We start from the raw sequence: 23,757 nt of genomic DNA, 5'->3' as shown, positions 1-23,757 counted from the left end.
TTGTGTGTTTTGTCCCTCCAGTCCGCCCGCTGAGCCTCATGTCCGGCTTCGACCTGGTCCCGGTGGGCGGCGGGGATCCGATCCACCTGCCGCCGGGGGAGACGGTGCTGGGCCGGGGCCCCCTCCTGGGAGTGAGTCCCCTCTGAGCTGTGTTTAAGGACTTGATCCTCACCTGGACTCTGACTGTCTTTATCCTCACCTGGACTCTGACTGTCTTCATCCTCACCTGGACTCTGTCTGTCTTTATCCTCACCTGGACTCTGACTGTCTTTATCCTCACCTGGACTCTGACTGTCTTCATCCTCACCTGGACTCTGACTGTCTTCATCCTCACCTGGACTCTGACTGTCTTCATCCTCACCTGGACTCTGACTGTCTTTATCCTCACCTGGACTCTGACTGTCTTCATCCTCACCTGGACTCTGACTGTCTTTATCCTCACCTGGACTCTGACTGTCTTCATCCTCACCTGGACTCTGACTGTCTTCATCCTCACCTGGACTCTGACTGTCTTTATCCTCACCTGGACTCTGACTGTCTTCATCCTCACCTGGACTCTGACTGTCTTTATCCTCACCTGGACTCTGACTGTCTTTATCCTCACCTGGACTCTGTCTGTCTTCATCCTCACCTGGACTCTGACTGACTTTATCCTCACCTGGACTCTGACTGTCTTTATCCTCACCTGGACTCTGACTGTCTTCATCCTCACCTGGACTCTGACTGTCTTCATCCTCACCTGGACTCTGACTGTCTTCATCCTCACCTGGACTCTGTCTGTCTTTATCCTCACCTGGACTCTGTCTGTCTTCATCCTCACCTGGACTCTGTCTGTCTTCATCCTCACCTGGACTCTGACTGTCTTCATCCTCACCTGGACTCTGTCTGTCTTCATCCTCACCTGGACTCTGACTGTCTTCATCCTCACCTGGACTCTTTATTTAATGATAATGAGCAAACTTTCACATTTGTGAACCTGGAACAATAAAACTTAATAATAATAATAATAATAATAATAATAATGATGATAAATATATGATTATAAGTAAGTATAGTATCATAAGTACTTTTCCTGCTGATACTGCAGTACAGGAAGTACTTTTACTGCAGTACAGGAAGTACTTTTACTGCAGTACAGGAAGTACTTTTACTGCAGTACTTTAACATGCAGTATTTTAGAGTAGTTCTCTTGGTACTTTTCTTGAAGTAAAGTTTTGTTTTCCAGCAGGATTTTCTTGGTTCAGACAAACTGATCAGTAAATAATATTTACTGTCACATACACACTGAATGCCTCAGTCAGTCAGTCAGCCAGTCAGTCAGTCAGTCAGTCAGTCAGTCAGTCAGTCAGTCAGTCAGTGCAGGTCTCCCTGGAGCCACCGGAGGACGCTGTCCCTCTGAAGCTCAGGTCCAACAGATTAATGCTGCTTTTCTTTGTGCAGCAGAGTTTCTGAAGCATCTCTGCATCAGAAAAACTCTAAAAATGAAAAAGGTTTCGTTGTGTTCAGTTAAAATAAATCACTCGTTTATCTGTTTTTATTATGAATCTTACAATCCTGGAAAAAAAAAAACAATATGTAAACAAAAATCTGGTTGAAAATTGACCTCAAACTCTCTGATGTTTGACTGTTTATAGTTTTTTTTATTTCAATATGAACTTAAAGGAACTTTGCTGTTTCAACAAGCTCATCCTGACTCGTCCTCTGGGGACCATGAACACCCACAGCTACTGTCATCCACGTGTTTTTCTTTTTTTAGAGAAAAACACAAGTGATAATAGATGTGTCAAAGCCATTGGCCCGCATCCTCTGAGGACCAGGAACATCTACAGTTAATGTTATTTTTTGTAAAGAAAAAACTAAGACGTCAATGTTATTTTCCTTCATCCTGTGGGGACCATGAATGTCCACAGTTAATTTTATTATTATCATTTTTAAATAGATGTGGAATTATTGTCAAAAATATGTAGGAGTCATCAGCCGTCCTCCGCTGGAGACCATGAATATCCACAGTTAGTGAAAAATATGAGTAGATTGATTGTCAGAAGGCAAAAAGATGTCGTAGTCATGATCCTTCATCCTCTGGGGACCATGAACGTCCACAGCAGGTCTGTCAGGATCTCTGTGTCGTTATCTGTATTTGAGGAAGCAGCCTTTTGTGTTTTACCTCTGTGTTTCTCTGATTCCTCTGTGTTTCTCTGATTCCTCTGTGTTTCTCCTCACGTCGTCTCAGGTGAGTGACAAGCGAGTGTCCAGACATCACGGCCTGCTGGACAACCTGGACGGGCGGCTGCGTCTCAAACCGGTGCGTCACCTCGTCGCTGGTCGACCGCTCACCGAGCTTCTCCCTCCCATTTTAGGGCTTTTACCTCTATCTTATTGAGCTCATGTCGGTTTATGAAACAACAAACCACGTGTGCATGCTGATGCATTCAAGGTGGAGGTGAGATGAAGAACACAGCTTTACAGAATTAGCTTTTACTTTCCAGCCATGTCGCCTCTGTGGTTCTTCTTCACACTAAAGATCAGGAGATGGTGTTAGTGACTCTTAACACATCTCCGTTTATTTGCTGTAATCACATCCTGTGGCCTACAGATGTGACCTCGGTTAATTATCTCTCATTGATTAACGCTCCACGGCCTCAGCGCTCATCTTTAATCACCGTATCCTACAGATATTCTTCACACAGCAGCCCGAGGACGTCCGTTAACCTTTAACCTGCGTCACAGAACAGAGAGAGTCCAAAGTCACAAAGTGCTGAATGAATATAATCAGTGTTCACTCTGTAAAAAGGGCCAGGACACCTTTTTTTTTTACAGCTTTTCTCAGTGATAGAAAGCTAGAAAACGTTAAGTTAGCATCAAAGCAGCACGTTATTCTCCGTGAATCTTTCCAGTGAGCTCCGCCTTCTGTTTTTGCAGTGACAGGAAGTTCAAAGTTTGTGTGAATCCTAGATGGATGCTTCGACTCGCGGTTTCGGCCGGTAACAGATTTTACCGTTAAGTTCATTGGCAACAAGTCTCCCTACTTAGTATTCACATGGCTAATGTGTGAGAGGTGAGATTTGTGACAAACACTTTACATTAACCCTCCAAATGATCCTTATATTTGCATACACCTACATTATAGTGTGTTTACGAGCTGTTTAAAAACTGGACTTAACCTCTAAACGCCACCTGCCTGATGTTTTACTAGCTCATGTTCAGACCTGCTAATGTCTGTATGTAATATTATTGTTAGCTTGTCAAGGATTTGGTCAAATTCAAGCTGTATTTACTGAATCTGTCGCGTCGGACGTGTGAATAAAAACATGGTGTCGTCAGTCAAACAAAAGAAGTGAGAACAACAGTCCGCACGCTAACTGGGAAGCTATCGATGCTCGTTTAAAGGTCAAGTTAGAACCGATGATGATGATGATGATGATGATGATGATGATGATAGACACCTTTAAAAACAAATATATATATATATATTTCATGTTCTAACATCAGAACATCATATGATGCTAAATGGTTCCGTTTATTCTTCAAACGTATCCTGGATCAGTCCTCCAGTGATCTTCTCAGTCATATTAATATTCTACGGCCGAAGGTGAATTGAAATAAAAGATTATTTGATCATTAATCTTTAACCCTGCAGCATCATCAGGTTCGACCGAGCTCATTGATTATTGCTCATTGATCCGTAGACCCACCTGAACCCGTGCTTCGTTCAGTCGTCGCCCACCGACGACCCTCAGCCTCTGCAGAGAGACGTCTGGCAGCCTCTTCGTCATGGAGACCTGATCTCTCTGCTGCCGGGGCAGCTGGTCTACAGGGTGGAGGCCGTGGGCGGAGAAGAGCGCACTCCCAGGTACCTCCATCTCCACCTCCAACCCCATCTTCACCACCACCCCCACCTCCATCTCCACCTCCATCTTCACCCCCACCCCCTCTCCCGCCCCCGCCCCCACCTCCATCTCCACCCCCTCCTCCATCTCCACCTCCAACCCCATCTTCACCCCCACCCCCCCTCCATCTTCACCACCACCCCCTCCCCCGCCCCCACCTCCATCTCCACCTCCATCTCCACCTCCATCTTCACCACCTCCACCCCCACCTCCATCTTCACCCCCACCTCCATCTCCACCCCCTCCCCACCCCCATCTCCACCTCCATCTTCACCACCACCCCCTCCCCCACCTCCACCTCCACCCCCCCCACCTCCATCTCCACCTCCACCCCCCCCACCTCCACCTCCCACACTATTCTCTGTTTACTGTGTTTCTCCCATGAATACTGAACTGCTCTTCACTCTTTAATTAGAGTTTTATCTTTTATCTCTAGAGTGTGTGTGTGTGTGTGTGTGGGGGGGGGCTCATTCAAGTGTTATCTGTTCAGTTAAACACCAACATTGGCTCGATGTAGATTTATGTCGTCCTGTAATCTTCCACCTACGAGCTGCTCCTCCATTGTCCAGATGTGAGCTCTCTGTTTGAAGTTAAGATCAAACGGACCCTCTCAGGCTGCTGGTCCAGCTTCTATCAAAGCAGCAGCATTAAAGGGGAACTTTAAACCTAGTTTGGTGTCTTGATAACTGGTAGGTATAAAAAGTGTTGGAATTGGTGCAGGAAGTCGCCTCAGCCAGCAGCCAGAGTGTTATTCTAAGTGTGTGACAGCATCATGGAAAGGATCCCTACAGAGAGAGACCTGGAAGATCCTTTTGGTTTAACCACAAACAGCACACACACCAGACTACATTCACTAAAACAGGGATTTTAGAGAACAGGACACAGGAGCTGCTGCCTCCATCAGTTAGTGTGTTTATGTTATTGCATGTTACACAAATATTGTGTTGGATTGAAACTAACCCTTTAACCCACAGAAGTCACACAATAACACAAATTAAGTAACCAGTCCAGGCAGCAGCAGAGCAGCAGCTCCTGTGTCCTGTTCTCTAAAATCCCTGTTTTAGTGAATGTAGTCTGGTGTGTGTGCTGTTTGTGGTTAAACCAAAAGGATCTTCCAGGTCTCTCTCTGTAGGGATCCTTTCCATGATGCTGTCACACACTTAGAATAACACTCTGAGCCTGTCAGTGGATCAAACAAGCTCTTTTAGTGGACCTACTGTGATCAGGTGCAGTTGTCCCAAAGGATCACGTTGCAGCCCGTTTGGTGGCTGCTGGCTGAGGTGATCTACTGGACCAGTTCCAACACTTTTACTACCTACCAGTCACTCATATGCAGCCTTATATGTGAAGTATGGATTTCTGACACTTTTAACATCATTGAACTAAGAATGTCTCTATTAAGTGAGTAGATTTGAAAATGGACTTCATCCTCAGTTATTCTGTCTGAATGTGATCTTGTCAAACATCACTCTCTGTAGAAACAATCAGATATTTGATGAAGAAGAAGAAGAAGAAGAAGAAGAAGAAGAACTTCCTGCTCCTCCTCCTCTTGGACAGACTCAGCAGGAGGCGTCAGCAGCAGCTCTGTCACACCAGGAGGGAAACAGCAGAAGTCCTGACAGCAGCTCAGACAAGGTTTGCAGACTCTGTCGTCCTGGTGTAGGTTTGAACCAGGAGGTGATCCAGTTGTGTCGACTATGTTCTTCGATGATTCCTCTGCTTGTGTCTGGACTCTTCTGTGACTGAGCGGAGCTGCTGTGTGGTGATAAAGGATTTATTGTGATGAATACTGACCCCACAACAGACGTCCCTGTCTGCCTATTAGATCCATAAACAGATTCACACTTCCTCCGCAGAAACCTTCTGGAAGCTCGAGCTGACGAGTATTTCCAAATTCCTTCTCTTGTGACGGGAAAGCAGAACGCTGCACCAGTCACTCGTGTCCGTAGGGTGTCTGTATTTCTGTCTGTAGTCATTCATCTGCACGTCAGGCTCAGGACCGTAAACTTAGTCCTGGTCTAATTGAGCCCGTCTGTTGCAGAAATGTTAAGACGGCGTTTCAAATCTCTGAATGTGTTCATTTGACTCAACAGCCGAGTAATTAGTGATATAAAATGTGCTGCAGCTCCTCTGTGAAGGGTCTAGTTTTACCCATAATGCACTGCACAGCAAGCTATTCAAGTCAGTCTGACATCAGTCACTCAAAGGAAGGTTTTGTGCAGCAGGTCTCTGTTTTTATGGAACTTTTCTTCATGTCAGATCAATAATTTAAAGCTGTTTTCACCAAACACGCTCTGATGGACCTCACTGACGACTCTTTTCTGCCTCGTTTTTTTCCGTCCAGCTGGAGGAGCGAGGTGACGTCGCTCCGGCTGCCCCGAAGAGGAGAGTCTTACCTGCGTGGATGGTGGCGGCTGCAGCAGCATCACGCGGCTCCGCCTCCACCTGCAGCCCGAAAGGTGCGGAGCTCCTCGTTTACTGTCAGACGCCTGAGCCTGAGCCTGAGCCTGAGCCTGAGCCTGAGCCTGAGCCTGAGCCTGAGCCTGAGCCTGAGCCTGAGCCTGAACCTGAACACGTTAGTGTGAAAATAATGAGGCAAAGCTTTGTAGATATCAGATAAGAGAATAAAACTCCGTCCTGTGTGACACCGATCTCTCTCTCCCAGAGGAGACGTGAGCTGTGGGACTGTTTTTAAAGCGCTGCTACGTTTCCAGCTCCAGTCCACCGGCAGCACTAATCCACCCGCCGTCTGGTTTCCAGCTGATGTTGTCCAGGACGGACGTTCGTCGACCTTAAATAGCAGCCGATACGTTAACAGGAGGGTGAAGCGTCGCTCTGGGCGTCAGGAGGCTCTTCGGTTCGGCTCTCTGGTGGCGTTAAAGAGCCTCCTGAGTTTCCCCTGAGTGCTGCTGGGATATTTACTCTGAGGTGAAGCAGCGGCGGCTCATTACTAAGAGCTGCTGGGAGCATGGAGACGCTCCGGTTCCCTGTCGGGGGGGAAAAGGGTCAGAGAGCAGCACAAAGGTTTGATTCAGAGTGACGTCATGTCAGAAAGAGCTGGATAAAGTTGTCAGTGGTGCAAATATAACATAGATATCAGCTAGAAATAGTGAAGAATCCTAAATGTTCCTCCTTCACTCCACATAAATCATCGTTAAATGTTCTTAAATGTCCCAGAAGCCTCAAACTTTCTGCTTATTTTAAGGTTAACGTGAACATATTCAGACCTGAACAGTCGAATCATAGATTCCTTTCTTATATTTTATTTTTCATTTCTAGACATTTTTCTTTGATTCTTCTTTTGCTCTGTTTACTGTTTTTTATATATTATAAATAATTACTGTTGTTGTTGTTCTATTTAACTTATTTGAATCATTATTGACATTTTTCCTGACGCAGCACAGCCAGTTCTTCTTTATCAAACTTATCTAAAACTCTTTCTTTTGATCAAACTAATGGGATTGTATCACGTGCACACACAGACTCACTGTTAGAGTTAATGTGCAGCTCTCTAATACACAAGTGAGTAAAAACTAAAAAAGGTGTCGGAACAGAGAAAAATCTATCAGCAGGAACAAGATGTGATCACATGGTTTGACAAGTTCACTGTGTTTTTGTAAAGAACATTAATATAAAGTTTTAATATGCTGTAAAAAACGTTTCCTCTGTCGTGGTTTCAGTTCAGTCGGCGGTGAAGAGGAGCAAAGGACCTGCGACGTCGACCGGCGCCAAGCGAGCAGCAGCCAGACAGGCGGCACCTGCCAGGACGTCCTCGGCGGAGGAGGCGGAGCTCAGTGAGGAGGAGATGCCGAAGAAGAGGAGAAGGAAGACTGGCAATGAAGACGAAGAAGCAGCAGCAGCTCAGTCCAGAACAGTTGAGTACGACAGTTAGTGAGTAATCAGTGGTCAGTGTGTTTCCATCTTTGGGGCAGTTGGGTCAAATGAAAGGCTTCAGTGGGGCCGTATTGGCACATATTTTGGTGTCTGAATGACTGTGAAGCTCCAAAAGGTTTGGACAGCATCATGGAAAGGATCCCTACAGAGAGAGACCTGCAAGATCCTTTTGGTTTAACCACAAACAGCACACACACCAGACTACATTCACTAAAACAGGGATTTTAGAGAACAGGACACAGGAGCTGCTGCTCTGCTGCTGCCTCCATCAGGTAGTTTGTTTGTGTTATTGTGAGACTTCTGTGTTTTTAAAGGGTTAGTTCGGATCCAAATGAACGTGTTAAGAAAAGCAAAGTCACAGCGACTCGACACGCAACACTTGTGTTCAGTGAGGTAAAATTCCTCTTTTTGTCAAGGAAGTCTGGTGTGTTTGAAGAGAGTGATTTAACAAACTGTTTGTGGTTAAACAAAAAGAATCCTACAGGTTAGCTTTTAGCTTCTGGTTATGTGAATTACTTGCTGCCTTTCAATACTAGCTCACCAATTCAGATCACTTCTGTTGTGTGTTGAGCTCTCAGGGCCTCCTAACTGATGTCTCCATCCCGTCTCTACGGACTGACTGAACTGAGCTGAACCCTTTTCTGTTGCTCTCTTCCTCTCAGGATGTTCCCACAGTTCGCTTGCAGAGTGAACCCAACAGGTCAGAGGTGAGCGACGAGTCTGACGGCTTCGCCATGGAGGTGGACGAGGACGGAGGGGAGGGAGAGCCGTCTGCCGCTGGCATTAAAACCGCTCAGTCTGAGAGCGAGGACAAGAAGCCAAGAGATGGACGAGGAGCGCAGCCTGTGGGGTCAAACGGCGGCCCTGCACCCAAACCTCGACCCAGAGCGCCGTGTCCGTACGGGAAGGACTGCTACAGGTACGTTTACCTGCACACAGACACAGCGGCTCAGCTTCTTCAGAGCAAAACAAGACAGTCACAGGACGACTGGGAGTTCACTTCACTTTCATGTGGCTCATTTTCAAACTAAAATGAGGTGAAATCAGGTGCACTTGAGCTGAAACACAAGCAGCCGCCTCGTCTCGAGAGCGACACTCTCACACAGTCGACTTCTCAAAAGTAAGATGAAGGATTATTTCAAAAACATCAAAGCTAAACATGGTTTTTTAGGTAGTTCTCCTCCATGCAGCACTTCTTAAAGGGTAACTTTGGTATTTTAAAACCTTTTTTTTACGTTTTGATACTGCTACTACTACTTTCTTTCAAGCCACCAGACTCCATTAACAAAAAGGGTAATTTTACCTGGTAGAACATGGGAGTTCCTGGTCCACCACTGCCTCGATCAGCTAGCTTGTTTGTCTCATTGAGTGTTATACAAATATTGTGTTGGATCCAAACTAACCTGTAAACCAACACCAAAGTCAAAATAATAACACAAACAAACAAACCGATAGAAGCAGTGACTCCTGTCTTCTGTGAGGTAAAATTACTGTTTTTGTGAATGGAGTCTGGTGTGTTTGCAGACAGGATAACGGCCATTGCTGCCTGCTTTGGGGCTGCCGGCTGAGGAGATCTACTGGACCGATTCCAACACTTTTTGTATTTATCAGGCATTTAGACACCAAAATGTGTAAAAAAAAAATAAAATAGGTTCCAGGTTCCAAAAAAATACTTAACCTGCCACCAGACTCCATTAACAAAAAGATGAATTTTACCTTGCAGAACACAAGAGTTGCTGGTCTAGTTACTATGACTTTGGTGTTTTTAACACTTTAATTTGGATCCAAACTGATCCTATAAAACACCAAATTCACTTAATAACACAAACAAACTAACTGATCAAGGCAGCAGCAGACCAGCAACTCCTGTTTTCTGCCATGTTAAATTACTGTTTTTGTCAATAGGATCTGGTGGCTTTGAAGAGAATAATACAACGGCTGTTTCTTGTTAACCCAAAAGGATCTTACAGGGTCTATCTCTGTAGGGATCCTTTCCACAATGCTGTCCAAAACACATCTTGTTCCTACCAGTCATTTAAAACACAAAAGGTGTACAAACAGGACCCAGGTTTAAAAACACTGACGTTACCCTTTAACATCCAAAGATCAGACTTGGAATAACGCCACCACTGTTTGATTCAGCCTCCTCACAGACTGTTGCTAAAATAGCTCCTTACTTCAGTGTTAATGTAACTCTGACATGGTCCAGTACGAACTCTGAAAGCTCGTAAAGAGGGAGCAGCAGCAGGGAGACGTCCTGAACAGACCTTAGTTTGTTTTTCTAGGAAGAACCCGGTCCATTTCCAGGAGTGCAGCCACCCCGGTGACACCGACTACGAGGAGCAGGAGGAGGATGAGGAGGACGAGGATGAAGCAGACCGACCCGAGTGTGTCTACGGCACCGACTGCTACAGGTCAGACACCACAGCACCGACAGCACCACACCTGTGACGATAGGGAGCTGCAGTCCTCTTTTACACACTCTGTCTTATTTCTTGTTTTAAGACGTTTTTAAAGGTTTAGGCTGATTTTGGTTGAGTAATGACGCCCTCAGTTAATCTGTTTAATCTCTGTTTGTGTCGAAGTGCTGCTTGTACTGCAGTATCAAAAATAATTATTATTAATTAAAAATCCAGGAAAAATAATTGAAATAATATAAAATAATAATAATAGAAATTATTAGAATTAAATTAGAAATAATTAGAAATACTTTTATTGAAAAATAAAATAATTATTAAAAATGCATGATAAATAACTGAAATAATATAAAATAATAATAATAATAATAGAAATTATTAGAATTAAATTAGAAATAATTACAAATATTCTCATTGAAAAATAAAATAATTATAATATAAAACAGAATCATAATAATCAGGCCTGTAGGATTCAAACGTACACACAGATGTGGGAACATTACAGGAGGTTTAATTCTGAACAACAGCGTCTCACTCCGGTCTGTCTGCCACACCATCATTTATTCACTAACGAGCGTTTGAACACACAGAACGTGTGTTTTATGCAGAGTTTTGTTAGTTTTAGTGCCATTTTTGTGCATAACAACACCCTCAGTTCATATTTTTCAGCTTGTACAACATTACAGCCACGATGGGAGTTAAAGGTGCAGTCTGCAGCTTTCAGGGGAATCCGCTGGCGGAAATGGAATATATTTATATATATATATATATATATATATATAAACATACACTACTCACACAAAGTTGTTCAACTTTCAGGTGAAATATATGGAAAATGTAAAAAGTGAATGCTACAGTGATATTATATCATGAAAGTAGGGCATTTAAGTAGAAGCATGCACTGGTGATTTTATTCATCTTAAACAGTTTATTGAAAGAAAATCTACCAACAGTGGTAGGTATACCACAACAAAACATGTTCAGTGTCTCAATAAATTGGGACGTGGCCAAAGGACGTCCACTCCTCTCCTTTCTGTGACTCTTCCAGTCTCTGTATCACTGTTCCAACCTCCTGATGACACTCTGTGACCCTCTAAGCTCAGTGAACACCTCCGTCTGAGGACTTCCTGTTTGAAGCCTCCAGTGTTGAGGTGCTGCTGATCAACTGTTAGGTGTCGTCTTGGTCTCATGATGTCAGAATGTGAACAGCAGGATGAGGAGGACTGTTTAAATACCAATTCTAACTGAAGCAGGAAATGTATTGGTGGATTCATGGATCAAACCTGTTGTGAATGTTGCTGTTAAGCTTCTTGTTAGAGAACAACAGCTGGTGCAGAAAGTACTGAGACACTGAACAGTTGGACATGTGCATTCAAAGGTTTAGAGAAGGTCACATTAAGTTCACCTGGAAAGGTTAGAATGCATTTTAGGTTCATCCTGAAACTTCACCTGAAAGCTGAACATCCCTGACTTTTAGTGAGGAGTGTATCTTCATAATTATATTTTCAGTAGTGTGTCATCACCTGAGAGGAGGAGAGTTTCCTTTAGCTTAGAGTCTGCCATGTTTGTACAGTAGCAGAAGAAGAAGAAGGTCTGAACATCGACGTATTATTTAAAACAAGATAAAGCAAAGAGAGGGCCGCTGGGTTAAGAAGCGATCAGGTCACGAACGATCACAGCGGATTGATCAGCAGATTAATGGCCGACACGATGAAGCAGAAACTTCACAGTGACTTTTTTCTTTCTCCCTCTCTCCCCAGGAAAAACCCTCTTCACCGGAAAGAATACCGACACACAAAGAAACCAGGTGGGCTCTTTGCTTTTGACCTTATTTATTTTAGCACAGAAGCTTTTGAGTGTTTTTACACCAACATGTTTATAACCACAGACACAGAGAAGGTTTGTGCACCACTGTTTATGAAGCCTCAAGTTTGGCTTCAAGGGCGTCGCCATCTTGGTTTTTTTTTGGAGCCAGAAGTGACGTCCATTCTCACAACCCCCTCTCTTCCTGGTGTATCCTCCTCTAAATGGACCATTAAGGAGGAGGAGGGAGGAGGAGGTAGGAGGGAGGAGGAGGGGGAGAGGGAGGGAGGAGGAGGGAGGAGGAGGAGGAAGGAGGAGGAAGAAGGAAGAAGGAGGAGGAGGGGGGGAGGGGGAGGAGGAGGAGGTGGGAGGGGGAGGAGGAGGAGGTGGGAGGGGGAGAGGGAGGGAGGAGGAGGAGGAGGAGGAGGGAGGGAGGAGGTGGGAGAGGGAGAGGGAGAGGGAGGAGGAGGAGGACACTTAGATTTCCTGTCTCACACACACACACACACACACACACCTCCACCTGTCTCATTTGCATGTTGATGCACCGGTTGACGTTTCGTTGACACTTAATTTAAACTCCGTCGACACTCTTGACAGTTTCCTGCTGATTAAAGGCGTCGAGCTGCGTTTGAAGAAACACGGAGGAGCGACGGTGTTTGTTTCTTCCACACTGACGTCCTTTTTCAGACAGACATTAACAGACAGTCAGTAAGGTTAAGGTCATTTCTAACCCAAACTACCTGATGGAGGCAGCAGCAGAGCAGCAGCTCCTGTGTCCTGTTCTCTAAAATCCCTGTTTTAGTGAATGTAGTCTGGTGTGTGTGCTGTTTGTGGTTAAACCAAAAGGATCTTCCAGGTCTCTCTCTGTAGGGATCCTTTCCATGATGCTGTCACACACTTAGAATAACACTCTGAGCCTGTCAGTGGATCAAACAAGCTCTTTTAGTGGACCTACTGTGATCAGGTGCAGTTGTCCCAAAGGATCACGTTGCAGCCATTGCAGCCCGTTTGGTGTCTGCTGGCTGAGGTGATCTACTGGACCAGTTCCAACACTTTTACTACCTACCAGTCACTCAGACAGCAGCTTCCCTTAAGTAAGTCCTGCCGTTACTGATGTTCACCATCTTGGTTTAACGTGTTAGCATGCTAACATTAGCTGATTGGCAGGTATTTTGGTCGTAAATCAAAGTATTGGACACGTGAAAACTTGGAAAAGTCAGAGGATCAATGAAGTTATTACAGTTTATCCTCAGGGGAGCATGAATGTCTGGACCAAATCCCTTTGTCTTCTTCACCTCTGTCCCAAAAGTCTAAAAGTAAGCGGACGTACAAGAAACAGTTTTCTGTTTCCTTTCTCTTTCTTTTTATTACCACACCGTTTAAACCGGCTCTCACTGTTTATGCTCTCACAGCCTCCACTAGACGTGCTGCCCCCAAAAAAGCCCCCGCCGCCGATGATGAAGACGAAGACGAAGACTTTGGGGACGACGACAGCTTCATCAACGACGACAGCGAGGACGCCGGCGACGACTCGGACTACGCGCCTCCTCCTGAGTCGGACGACAGCGGTAAGGAGGACATCAGACGCCTGCAGAGAGAAGCGAAGGCCTTTCTGAAGAAGAGGAAGTAGACGAACTCACCTGGAGGAGCTTCGGCGACGTTCAGCCAGATTGGAGGTTCTGTGTTCTTGTTTGTTCTTTGTTTTTAGCACCTTTAAAGGAGATCTCTGGGATTTTTATGTACTCATATTTTAACCTGTCCTGGTGTCTAAATGACTGCTAGTGTTGTAATGTAGCCTTTTTATATCGCTCTCTTCAAAGCCACCAGACTCCATTGGAAAAAACAGTCATTTAACCTTGCAGAGCACAGGGCCTTTTATGACACAGAAACATACACAGGCCAAGGCAGCAGCTCCTGTGTCCTGTTCTCTAAAATCCCTGTTTTTATGAATGGAGTCTGGTGTGTGTGCAGAGAGCGATATAACGGCTGTTTGTGGTTAAACCAAAACCAGACTTCAGCTCTTCCACGGACGTCCAGGGGGACAAACTCTGGTGAATCAGCCCTTTTTTTTAAATTTTATTGGAATTCTTTCGCTCAAGTTGAATAATTTCAATCGCACTTCGACTTCGTGTCCTCTTGCATCTGTTGGACTGTTTGTAATTCACCCAAAGGAAAGATTCGCTCGTGTTTGGTGGAAACACACACGTCAATAATCACATCACGGCAGTGGATGGAAACAAGCATTCATCACAGAATTCGGTTGAAATCAACGCTACATTTGGGTGTAAACCTGTCGAACGAAGGCCAACACTCGTAAAAACAGAACTCTGGGAGCATTAAAACCCAGAAATGGAGGCTTCCTCTGCAGCATCCGTGAGTCCAAGGTGTCCAAGGTGTCCAAGGTGTCCAAGGTGTCCAAGGTGTCCAAGGTGTCCAAGGTGTCCAAGGTGTCCAAGGTGAATCAGGAAACCAGAATCGGAGGCCTGACGGTGAAAAGAGCTGCAGCCCCTCCGGCTCTCTGCACCTCGGTGTCGGCGGCCTCTCGTCTGTTTACTCGGGGCGCGTTCAAACACGCTCCGAGTTCATCCGTTTGTTTGACGAGCGCTCCTCGCCGCCAGTGTGCCAAAGAGGTCAGGTGTCACCTTTTGCGAAGGTGTCGTCATGGCAACATCATTTCTACATCAGTGAAAACCCTCCGGAGCAAAGTGATGAGTTTGTTTTTCATTTCCTGTATGTTGTTAAGATCATGTCTTCCTGTAGATTGTATTTCAGGTGAAGCTGTTCCTTCACACCTGTCATTTAGGAGCTTTAGCAGTTTTTTCTCAAATCGTCTTTTTACTGGTTTTTGTTTGTTTGACATCTGATTTTTAAATTAAAAAAAGGAAAAGATGGAAAGGAAGAAAAGTGTGTCTTGTCTTTATTTCACGGCTCGTTGTGAGGATGTTTTCACCAGCCGCCCACCAGACTCAATACAATTTTTAGAGTATTTTACAAGAAGTCACAAAAAGTCACATTGATCTCTTCATTTATCAACAGTTTAAATATATTTACTGTAAATTTCCACCTTCCATCATCGTGGTCTCGTTCCAAGTGTGAAAAATACTTAATTTGTTTCATTTTATTCGACTTTATTTCAAGTTTTTGCCTAAAACCTTTTAGTCTGTGGTTTAAGTACAGCCACGCCAGCAGCTCAGTGTTCCTTTGAGCTAAATGCTAACATCCGTATGCTAACACGATGATGATGTTCATCATCATCACCGGCGGTTTGGGCTCAAATACAAAAGGCCGGTATGTTAAACACACAAACTAATTTACTTCATTTTATGGAGTTGTTTTTCTGCCTGTGATCCAGTCTGACGAACGATCGGATCACAGAGTAAATTACCATCTTGTGACCGAACCAACGGCCTTGTGAAGTAATCAGTGGGGCTGAAATCAATAAAGGAAGTAAAATCAATGAAGTAATAAAGGTACAACTCACTGATTCATGTTTTCATCATTAAAAGGACGAAAACCAGCTCTTCTGTCTATTTTTCTCAGTTTCTATTTAGTAAATATCTGTATTTTATATTTTTAGAGTGACAAAACTGAATTATAAATAAATTGACTGGTTTTACCTCACAAATCTTTATCATTAATATTATTCTATCAGCATTAATTATATATAACTGGTATTTTACTTAATTTGATTACTTTTTAATAGTTTTTTGTCTTATTTTATTTTAATTCTTTTTCCTCCTTTAAGTCACATTTCTTATTAATGTGTCTGTTTTTAATGTCTGTGCTGCAGCGAAGCCTGAGGAAATGAAAATTAGCTTTTTTAAAATTCGTTTTTCCTAAAAAAATCTTCTTTTGAATGAACTCTAATTGTTAATATTGGTTGGACTCATTAATTATCATTATTATTTTTTTTCCTGCTGGTACATGGTTGTAATCAACCAACCAGAAGTTTTGTTCTTTAGCTGCCAGAGACACTTTGTTAATAAAAGACGTGAATATAATCAAATCAGATGTAGATTATTATGTTCATGTGTTATTGATCCAGAGAGATAAAAGACTCTTCCTCACATGCTGCTGGCCGTCTGGACTTTCTCTTTCGCCCTTCACAGCCTTTTTTTTTTTTTCCCTTTTCTGTGTTTTTAATCTTGCTGCCTCGCTCGGGACAGTCTTGGTGACTTAAAGTTGATTTAACTGTCAGTGTTTTTTTAAGCAATGAGGACTTTTCTTGTTCCTCCATTTTAACCCATCAGAGCCCACAGGTGACACACACCTTTGAAATGTCCCTTTACAGATTTTATCCTTGACTGTAACTCCAGAAGTCCCTCAGTGACAGATACTGAACTTCCTGGTTCAGTCATGTGACCCAGTGATCATTTCCAAAATGGCGGTCTGCCTGATGAACACCTGAAACACAACCAGCTGATTTTAAACTGTTTTAGTTATTAAAAGGTGAGTTTCAGACATTTGAACAGCTCTAATCCTGTCCTGGATTATAAGAACCTGTCCTGAAACAGCTTCTAAAAGTAAAGCTGTGACGTATTTAACCTGTCAGATGTTGGACAGTCGGGGGAGTGTCTCAAAAATAAGTTCAGAAATGTTCCTTTGGTCCATTTGGTCTGTTTTATATCTGCCATAATTTGACTTAAAGGAGAAAAAGGGTTCTTATGGGTCAAACTGAACTCCTACTCTTTCCTCCTGTGACCCACCTTCGTTACAAACAGCCCGCTCCAAGAATCGCACGTGACGAGTTTCCAGAAAAATAAGCAGCAGGTCTTCTGATGACACTGTGAGGTGTCTTTGTGTCTCCATCATACGAATACGAAATTAAAAGTTTTGATTCTAATAGAAGACGTGTTTCGTCGACACGGCGCGAACAGAATTAGGGAACTAACCATTTGAACTTTCTCAACTTGCAGAATTATCTTTTAAATTGACAAACTTCGTGTGTGATTTCAGGCACAAGTCAAACGGGATCAGAACTTATTTGCGTCTCGCCGACTGACGAGGTCCCACGCTGGTCCACAGGAGGACGCTGGACTCGGCCTGGACGCTGTGGGGGAATACAAGCGTGGTTCTTCCACCTGTTACCTTGCAGCAGCAGCAGAGCATCTTTCTCTGGAACCATCGTTTAATTTCAGTGTTTCCACAAACTGTGCTCTACAGACGGGTTCTGAGTCTCTGGCGGCGCTCCAGCAGGTCCGGAGAGCCGCCTCTACCTCAGCCGAGCTCTCTCCACGTCCTCCGTCACTCGGAGGGAGGAGGTCCGCGCCTCCCCGTCATCCATCGACTTGGTGGCCACAAACGTCACCAGCCTCAGCTGGAACCTGGCCGCCTTCTTCAGACGCTTGTTGTTGCTGCGGACGCTCATGAAGCAGAGGGTGTTGATGACCCCGTTGCTCATGGCGATGCACTCGATGATGTAGAAGGCCACCAGGGAGTTCCTGTCCCCGGAGATGAGGGTGGGGTAAAAGTCCCGCAGCAGGGCGAAGCCGTAGTACGGCGCCCAGCACAGGACGTAGGCGACCAGCACCAGGATCAGCACCACCACCGTCCTCCGACGCCTCCGGAGCCTCTTCCTGATCTGCTCCGTCTGGAAACCCGGAACGTCCTTGAACCACAACTCCCTGGAGATCTGGACGTAGCAGACGGCCATGACGGTCACCGGGCCGAGGAACTCCAGAGCGAAGATGAGGAGGAAGTAGGAGCGGTAGAGGACCTGCTGGTCCACGGGCCAGATCTGAGCGCAGAAGGTCTTGAAGGTGCTGCCGTCCACGTGCGGGTACGTGGTCTCAGAGGCCATGTAGGCGGACGGGATGGCGATGAAGATGGGGACGATCCAAACGGTCAGGATGACGCAGTACGCCGTCTGGTGCTTCATACGGGGCCTCAGAGGGTGGAGGATGGCCATGTACCTGCAGGTGGAGAGAGAGAGAAACCTGAGTGTGGCTCCGGGTCAGGACCACTGCACCGGCTCCGGCCCCTGGGTCTCGAGGCGGCCCGGTTCTGTCGGTCTCTCTCTGGGTGTGATTGCACCTGCTGCTACCGAAGTCTGGTTCAGGCTTCCACCCAGACAGACCTGCTCCACCTGTCCTGGTTCCTGGTTCCCGCCTCCACCCCTGAGACTCTGCAGCTAAGTTGTTGTGTATTGTTTTGTTAGCTGCTGTTAGTTTTTGTGTTCCTGACTCTGGTTCTTAGTTCGTTCCCTTTTCAGTTTGTGAGGAGTTGCAGCCTCGGCGTTTGGTATCGGTTCTGGTTATACTGTAAATCAGAGGGGGGTCAAACTCAATCAAAGAAGGGGCCAAAATTTAAAACAGGGTCTAAGTCGTCGGCCAAACGGGTTCAACATTTAGTGAAGACTCTTTTATTATAGTATATAATAATATAATATATATTTTATCCAGAAATATGAATTTAAACAGACAAACTTCAACAACTTTTCCTCAATAAAATAAATAGAACTTTAAATAATTATTTTTGTGTCGTCTTATATTTATATTCTTTAATCACGGCTCCATCAAACAGACTCACAGGTTTTACCTCCGACAGACAAACAGGTAAAACTCACCTGCTGTGAAAGTCTCTGTGTTCAAAGTCCACTTTTCCTTTAGCCATTGATCAGCTGATCAGTGTATCATTATACCTGCTGCACAGGTTGGACTAGCGCGGCAGCTGCTCAGTGCATTGTGGGATTTGTAGTATGGGAGGTAGAGTGCTGGTTACCGACGGGCCTTTGTTCCTAATAGTCACATGAAATAATCTCACGGGCCTTGAGTTTGACATGTCTGCTGGTCTCGGACTAGCCGTGACTCTCCGACACTCTGGAGGACAAAAACATCAGCTTCTCTTCTCGTAAAGGGGAAAGTTTAGGTATTTTTTGGGCGTCGCAGCGCAAACCTTCCTTAAAAACAACCTTTTTAATGTCAGTTTGACATTAATCACCTTAAATGATTCTCTCTGAGTGTAACTGAAAGGAAAAGCAGAAGTTAACTGGCTAACTGCAGCCTTCGGATGATCGGGGGACATTTTGAGACACTGAAATGAGGCATTAATCTGCGTTTCTTTATTTTTCTCATGAACTCAAGTTAAAGTTAATATTCTGAATAATTAGTTTGTGATTTATTGTGATTAATCTGAGCAGGTGTTTAAATAGTGGCGTTGCGTGTTCGGCAGAGATGGAGAAAGTTTGTTTATTTCATCTGAACTGGGAAAAGAAATCATCTGAAGCCATGAAACTGGCAGCCGAACACAAACAGATTACGGCGATTTAAAGGTTCAGGTTTTATCGCCTGCCCAAAAACATTTTGGAACATAGATTTCCAGTGGTTAAATAATTCAGAGCAGAGAGGAACATGCGTCCGGAGGTGTTGACACAGAGCTGAGACACTAACAAGGAACCTGGAGCCTCGTCCCCGGATACACACAGATTATCCATCTTTCCTCTCCACGGATGCTATTTATACATCACAGGAGCTGTCAGCCGAGATAAATTAAACGGGGGGGGCTGCTGGTCCTGAAGTGCCCATGATGGATGAGATTCAGGAGCTGAGTGGAGCCCAGAAGCAGCTTTTATCTCGGCCTAATGTAAATCATCTCCAGTCAGAGCGTCCTCAGAGTCCTGACGTCTGCTCTCAGGTCTGTTTGATGTGGAGCCGCCGTTAGCTTCCTGTATAGCATCACCTGATCCGCTACCTGCTTCCTGTCTCTCTGTGGTGCAGCCAGTGCTGATGTTGGCAGGCTGACATGCTTACAGTCGCTACTTTGGAATGCTAACACGCTAATGTTAGCCACTAATCCAAACTTTTGTCGTGCTCTTTCATCCTTTATTGTTTAACCCTTTTTGAAATCAATAAACATGGATATCAAGAAGAATATCAGACATGAGAGATCTCAATACAACACTACTGAGAGCATCAAAGTTTTTAATAGTGCCCGATCACAGTAGGTCTACTAAAAGAGCTTGTTTGATCCACTGACAGGCTCAGAGTGTTATTCTAAGTGTGTGACAGCATCATGGAAAGGATCCCTACAGAGAGAGACCTGGAAGATCCTTTTGGTTTAACCACAAACAGCACACACACCAGACTACATTCACAAAAACAGGGATTTTACAGGGTAGTTACTGGTCTTCTGCTGCCTCCATCGGTTAGTTTCTTTGTGTTATTGTTTGTCACAGGAGTATTGTGTTGGATCTGAAGTGACCTTTTAAAACACAAAAGTCAGACAATAACACAAACAAATGAACCAATGAGGCAGCGGTAAACAGCAGCTCCCACGTAAAATTCCTCTTTTTGTCAATGGAGTCTGGTGTGTTTGAACAGAACACTAATAATTACATTATCAAATCTGAAATCTAAGCGTCTTTCTTTAACAGAGAAGAAAACCGTCCTCTCAGCGAAGGGTGTAACAAAGGTCAACACAGAAGTAATCAAACGTGGAGGTGGACGAGCGGATGTGGTTCATCCCTCCGAACTACGCCTCCTTCTAACGATCACATGTCGGCACCGTCAACGCCCTTTCATCACCGCTACATCACCACACACTGATGGACGAGCAGGTCACATGTCTGCGTCACATCTGGTCAATGACGGCCGTCCTAAACCTCCCTGCTCACCTTCAAACCCACGACATCTTCAACCAAAAACTAGAGACTGTTTTTGATATTACAGAGTGAGACGTCATTTAAGGAACATTCTGGTATTTTTTAAGCCCGGGTCCTATTTTTACATATTCTGGATTCAATATGGCTGGGTAGTATTCAAAGTTTTGAAATTGGAGCAGTAGATTGGCAAACAGGCTGTAATGGCAGCAATTTATTCCTTTCTGTTTAACCCGAAACAGTCGTTGTGTCGTGCTATTTAAACCCACCAGACTCTATTGACAAAAACAGTAGTTTTACCTGACAGAACTCAGGAGCTGCTGGTCTTGATCTGCTAGTTTGGTTGTGTTACTGAAGATTAGTTTTCAGTGTTTTGAAGGATGAGTTTGAATCCAACACAACATTTGTGTAACACACAATCACGTAAACCAACTCACTGATTGAGGCAACTCCCTTACACTGTGAGGTAAAATTACTGTTTTTGTTAATGGAGTCTGGTGTGTTTGAAGAGAGTGCTATAACGGCTGTTTGTGGTGAAATAAAAAGGATCTTAGAGGTTAGCGGAGGACCAGTTCCACAGATTTCTGCCATTACTCACTATTTTCACCACATGGTGGTCATTTTGTGTCCATTTGTGGTTTTGTGTCTCTTTGTGGTCGTTTTGTGTCTCTTTGTGGTCGTTTTGTGTCTTTTTGTGGTAGTTTTGTGTCTCTTTAAGGTCGTTTTGTGTCTCTTTGTGGTCGTTTTGTGTCTCTTTGTGGTTGTTTTGTGTCTCTTTGTGGTCGTTTTGTCTCTTTGTGGGTGTTTTGTGTCTCTTTGTGGTTGTTATGTGTTTTGTGTCTCTTTGTGGTAGTTTTGTGTCTCTTTGTGGTCGTTTTGTCTCTTTGTGGTCGTTTTGTGTCTCTTTGTGGTTGTTATGTGTCTCTTTGTGGTCAGTTTGTAGTCATTATGTGTCTTTTACCTGAATGATAAAGAATAATAATGTGATGATAGAATAAACAATAGTCCAACAGTCACATAAAACCCGGTGAAAACTTGACACCTGTGTGGTGCAGGTGCAGGTAGACCCACCTGTCCACCGCGATGGCCAGCAGTGCGTTGGTGGACACGTAGAGGGAGACGGTGCGCAGGTAGTTGGTGGAGGCGCAGAGCAGCAGGCCGTGATCCCACGACAACTGTTTGACCACGTAGTAGTCCAGCAGGAAGGGGCAGCACACCGCCGCCACCAGCACGTCCGACACGGCCAGGTTGGCGACCAGCAGGTTGGTCAGGTTGCGGAGCTGCTTGTAGCGGGCGAGGCTGGCGATGAACAGACAGTTCCCCACGCCGCAGACCAACATGATGCCCACCAGGACCGCGGCGATGACGATGGTGGCCACGAAGAAGGCCCGGCCCCGCGTGGTGTCGGGGATCTCGTCCGGGGGAATCTCGTAGTCCACGTCGTCGCTGGCCAGGAAGTAGTCCGTCAGAGCCGTGCTGCTGTTGGTCGCGTCGGCCATTTTGGATCAGGTGGACATGCTCGGAGGGGAGCGTCTGCAGAGGTGGCGGGAAATCAAAACAGCATAGTTTGAACTCAGTCAGTGGCTTCGAACGCACCGCGTTTCAGAGAGGATCTGAGTGTTTCCTTTAGCACCGCTGAGCGTATCCCAGCATGCATTGATCTACCTGCGGCCTCACACACACACACACACACACACACACACTCGGAGAGCTCTTCGGCAGCTCGTGTTGGATCTCGGCTTTACAGATGCTCTATTTGTTGCCAGGTCACAGAGCTCATGTAGGCTACTTGTTATATTTGTGCACAGGTTGGGGAATGTTGCGTCTCGGCTCCGACGTCTGAAAAACTCCACTTTACTGCCCCGACAGGAGAGCGTGAACGCCTCGGCTTCACTTCTCATCACTGATCATTATTATTATTTCTCTATTTTTCTCTATTTCACTCAACAGCAGAATTAACTCGTTAACACAGCAGGTAAACAAATCAATTAATTAATCAGCACTCAAACAGTAACGGACACGTTCATTAACATTACTTTAATGTTACATTAGACTGTACGGAAGTCTGATCATTTTATTTATTTCAGAATATGTCATTTTTAAAATGTTGAGTATTTTCTTACACTTTTGACGTTCTTGTTATGATATACTACTTTTTTTATTTCTCAGTTTTTAAGGCATTTATTTATTTTGATGGCATGAAAGAGCTTCCGTACTCAAGCGACCCCGATCAGTTAATTATCAAATCAAACATTTATTATCATTTTTTATTCCTGCACTGTTTGCACTTACAGTTTGAATTGTATAAAGATATTAAATGTTGTTTTATGTAACAGTTTTTATATATTTAAGAGCTGCAACTACAAGGTGATCAATAGATTAGTCGATCGATTAGTCGTTTCAGAAATATTCTCTGGACTCAAGCTTCTTTTTTTAATCATTAACATACGAAATTATTAATCAGTCAATGAAGAAACTAATCATCGGGTTTTTATAGTTTTATATTTCTGTGTGTCGATAGTTAAAACTGATCAAAAACTGATTCTAATTTGCTTTTAATATAAATTTACTTTAATCCAGGTTTAATTTAAGAGCTGTCGAACTGTCTTCAGATCAGATTTAACAAACATTCATCCACAACTGTAATAAAACAAAACGTCCAAAAGCCAGTTTATCCTGTTGATGGACAGAAATGTCAGCTGTAACTCATTTAATGAACATTTTGTCCAGCAGATAAGACCTGAATCAGACTGAGACGGTCCAGCTGACTGAAATAACATTCACACTATTTCAATTAAAAAATCAATCAATCAATAAATAAAGGAAAATCAAGGTGAAGAAACACATGAGAGCAGTGAAAACACACAAATACTGCAACAGCACAAATATATATATATATATAATAGACCAAAAACAGCAAATAACATTTTGGATAAATCTGAAGTTTTGCTGTGTGGAGGCTAAAATCCGGATTCTCCAGCGGACCGTAAACACATCTGCGCTCAAATAACGTGACAACCGTAAAACTACAGCTGTTAACTCACCGACACCAATAAACAAAGATGGTTTTAGTAATGATAGTGATAGGAATGAAGATGAAGATGAAGATGATGATGTGACACAGACCTGAATCTGCTCCTCCGCGCGCTCTGCTCCA

General features: G+C 44.4%; 2 protein-coding genes across 2 annotated transcripts; one reads left to right on the top strand and one right to left on the bottom strand.

Annotated features, from left to right (window-relative positions):
• The first annotated feature begins 18 nt into the window (after positions 1-18).
• aplf (aprataxin and PNKP like factor) lies at positions 19-14,852 on the top strand. Its single transcript, XM_070827649.1, has 10 exons — positions 19-131; positions 2,231-2,302; positions 3,687-3,850; positions 5,366-5,522; positions 6,232-6,346; positions 7,568-7,761; positions 8,444-8,700; positions 10,067-10,195; positions 11,959-12,005; positions 13,417-14,852. Exons 1-10 carry the CDS (start codon positions 39-41, stop codon positions 13,632-13,634), a joined length of 1,446 nt encoding a protein of 481 aa, XP_070683750.1. The 5' UTR covers positions 19-38; the 3' UTR covers positions 13,635-14,852.
• A 2,364-nt stretch (positions 14,853-17,216) lies between these two features.
• On the bottom strand, positions 17,217-22,099 carry prokr1a (prokineticin receptor 1a). The gene is made up of 2 exons (XM_070855628.1): positions 21,672-22,099; positions 17,217-17,916 (listed from the first exon to the last, which is right to left on the bottom strand). Exons 1-2 carry the CDS (start codon positions 22,097-22,099, stop codon positions 17,217-17,219), a joined length of 1,128 nt encoding a protein of 375 aa, XP_070711729.1.
• Positions 22,100-23,757: the final 1,658 nt, after the last annotated feature.

The sequence above is a fragment of the Pempheris klunzingeri genome, chromosome 3 (assembly GCF_042242105.1).
Source record: "Pempheris klunzingeri isolate RE-2024b chromosome 3, fPemKlu1.hap1, whole genome shotgun sequence".
NCBI lineage: Eukaryota > Metazoa > Chordata > Actinopteri > Acropomatiformes > Pempheridae > Pempheris > Pempheris klunzingeri.
Note: the sequence above shows the minus strand (reverse complement) of the source record. Positions and strands in the feature narration are given on the sequence as shown.